A 2,500-nucleotide genomic window follows, 5' to 3' on the forward strand; every position below is an offset into this window, starting at 1 on the left:
AAAGTTATGGAAAAAGTATAGAAAGAGAGAGCATAGAAACAGGAATGAAAGAACGAGGCTTCAAAAGATAGGATGAAACAAAGATAGATAGATAGAAAGCAAGAAAGAAAGGCTAGAAATAGGAATGAACCAAGGTTTGTCAACTTTGTGTGGTGCACGTTTAATGTGTATTTCCGTTGTTGCTTCCAAAATATAGTCAGTGTGAGACGAAACACATCTGGAGCGTGCAGGCAGATTGTTATCAGTCGATATGTTTGTTTAATTCTAGACGCCTCCTGGTGAAATCCGGTCATTGAAGTCACTCTGTTACTGTTTAAAACACACAGGAAACTCTGGCTGCAATGGACGATCACACGTTGCGGACATCTCTGCAACAGGAGCTGTAACCTGTCTTTGACTTTCTGTTGTGTTTTCCTGTACGTGTGGGTGGTTCTGTGTTTCTCTCTGAATGCGTGCATTACAAAGAGGATGCTCTGCGTCGCTCTCCGTCGTAGCACCACTCACATGCCCTCACATGACCCCCCCTAGAGGCGGCGCCGCTTTGAACCGTCCCCTCCCATGTCTCGTTGGCAGGCAGAGGGCGGCGACGTCAGAGCTCTGCTGAGCAAGTTCAACCCGCCCGGCAGACTCCACGGACGCCTCCATGCGCCGGGACAGCAGGCCCGTTCAACCCCTCAGCCCGGGCCCCCGGACCTGGGCCCCGCCGCCGGGCACCACCCCCCCCGCCGCCATGCAGCCAACGCTAACCTCAGACACAAACTCTCGCCGATGGCCCCTCCCCAGCTCCCGGGGCGGCCGCCTTCCAGCCCCAACGAGAGCCGGCCTGGAAGCCCACGTCAGAGCCCCGGGGGCAGCAGCCCGGCACCCCCCGCCCCCAGCTGCCGCCGCTGGGGGGCGGGGGGTCCTCGAGACCCCCCGCCGGCCTACCTTCTCCCCCCGGGCGGGCACCGCCCGCCGCCTCGCCGTTGTTGGACCCGGGCCGGGTCAGGAAGACGGAGGAGTTGCTGCAGAGCATGTTGCTGAACCGCGGCGCCCCTCCCAGCCCCGCCCACCCCCGGGGGCCGCCGCCCGCCGGCGGCCGGGGTCCGTCCCAGAGGTGACCCCCCTGAGGAAGCCCCTCCCGGCGGAGGGCCGGCAGCCCGCGAAGCCCCGGCGGCCCCAGCAGGTGAACCTGGAGCCCTACCTGAGGCGCCCGCGCACCTCCCTGCCCCCGCCGCCACTCCCGGGCCTCAAGAAGAACGGCGGTAAGCTGGAGTCCGCCGCTGGACGGCTTCACCGCGTGGGCCGACAGGAGGGTGTTTGTGACGTCAATAAAGGACGTTGGCGCTTTGAGGCTTTTGGCTCGAGTTAAGAGTCGGAGCAATTACAATCAGGGCATTTAGCAGACGCTTTTATCCAAAGCGACTTACAACCGGTTGATGCACACACATTGACACACCGACCGACGGCAGAGTCGACCATGCAAGGCGACAGCCGGCTCGTCAGGAGCAGTTGGGGTTAAGTGTCTCGCTCAGGGACACGTCGACACTCAGCTAGGAGGAGCTGGGGATCGAACTAGTTACAAGACAACTGGTCTACCTCCTGAGCTAAGCCGTCCCACACTGTCGCTGGGTCCCTGAGACATAACTAATAGGCACAAAATAACGTGATCGACTGATTACCGGTGCTCTTTTGTGTCTTGGTCGTCAAGCACTTTGGATTGGAAGTTGACCAGTTGGATTGTATTCTCTGCTTGTTTTTCAGCTTCACTTTGCGCTTCGACTCGCTTTTGCTTTGAGTAAAAGCACCTAAAAGACGACTATGTATAAATGGGACAGTGGAAGCTCTATGGTGTTATCAGAAATATGGTTGGTGATTTTGTTATGTTTATTAGGGAAGTGAGCTGGCGTGATCCATATTCATGTCATGATCTGAGCCTTAAAGATATAGATATCTATATAGGCTATCCTATATTATATATCTATATATCTTAATTTATTTATATTTTATATATTTATAGATACACACATATATAGATACATATATATATATATATATATATATATATATATATATATATATATATATATATATATATATATACACACATATATATATATAAACATGTAAACACTTTAAAGTGCCGTCATTGTAATCACAGCGAAGCCCATCTGGAATAAGCCAGATTGTTACAACAGAGTTACGACACCACAAGCCCTATGGTAGGATTCTTGATTACACATGATGATGTAACAAGCACGGGTTTAAAGATGATTCAAGACGTTAACGTTAACTCTGGATGTCCGTGTATTACCCGTAGGGTCTCCGACGATGGGAGGAAGAAGTCTGCCTACCTCTGGGCCACCCCTACCACCTGGTCTGCATCGACTCCCCCACAAACCCCTCCCCCAGGAACCTCCAGTAAACAAGTTAGTCTAATTCTAAGACCTTCCGTCTGGGGTCTATTCCCCACTTTTCGCGGAGCCTGAGGTGAATAATTGTTTTAGCAGCCTATATAAAC

The 2,500-nt window shown here is 52.6% G+C and overlaps 1 protein-coding gene across 1 annotated transcript in view; it reads left to right on the plus strand.

Annotated features, from left to right (window-relative positions):
• Positions 1–16: 16 nt before the first annotated feature.
• The window catches only part of si:ch73-40i7.2 (FYN-binding protein 1), a 7,589-nt gene continuing 5,105 nt past the window's right edge, over positions 17–2,500 (plus strand). The window contains exons 1-2 of the mRNA XM_060067725.1: positions 17–1,244; positions 2,300–2,408. Coding sequence (XP_059923708.1) covers positions 644–1,244; positions 2,300–2,408 — 710 coding nt within the window. The 5' untranslated portion in view covers positions 17–643. The remainder of the gene's footprint in view (positions 1,245–2,299; positions 2,409–2,500) is intronic.

Source organism: Gadus macrocephalus, chromosome 12 (genome assembly GCF_031168955.1).
Source record: "Gadus macrocephalus chromosome 12, ASM3116895v1".
Lineage (NCBI taxonomy): Eukaryota > Metazoa > Chordata > Actinopteri > Gadiformes > Gadidae > Gadus > Gadus macrocephalus.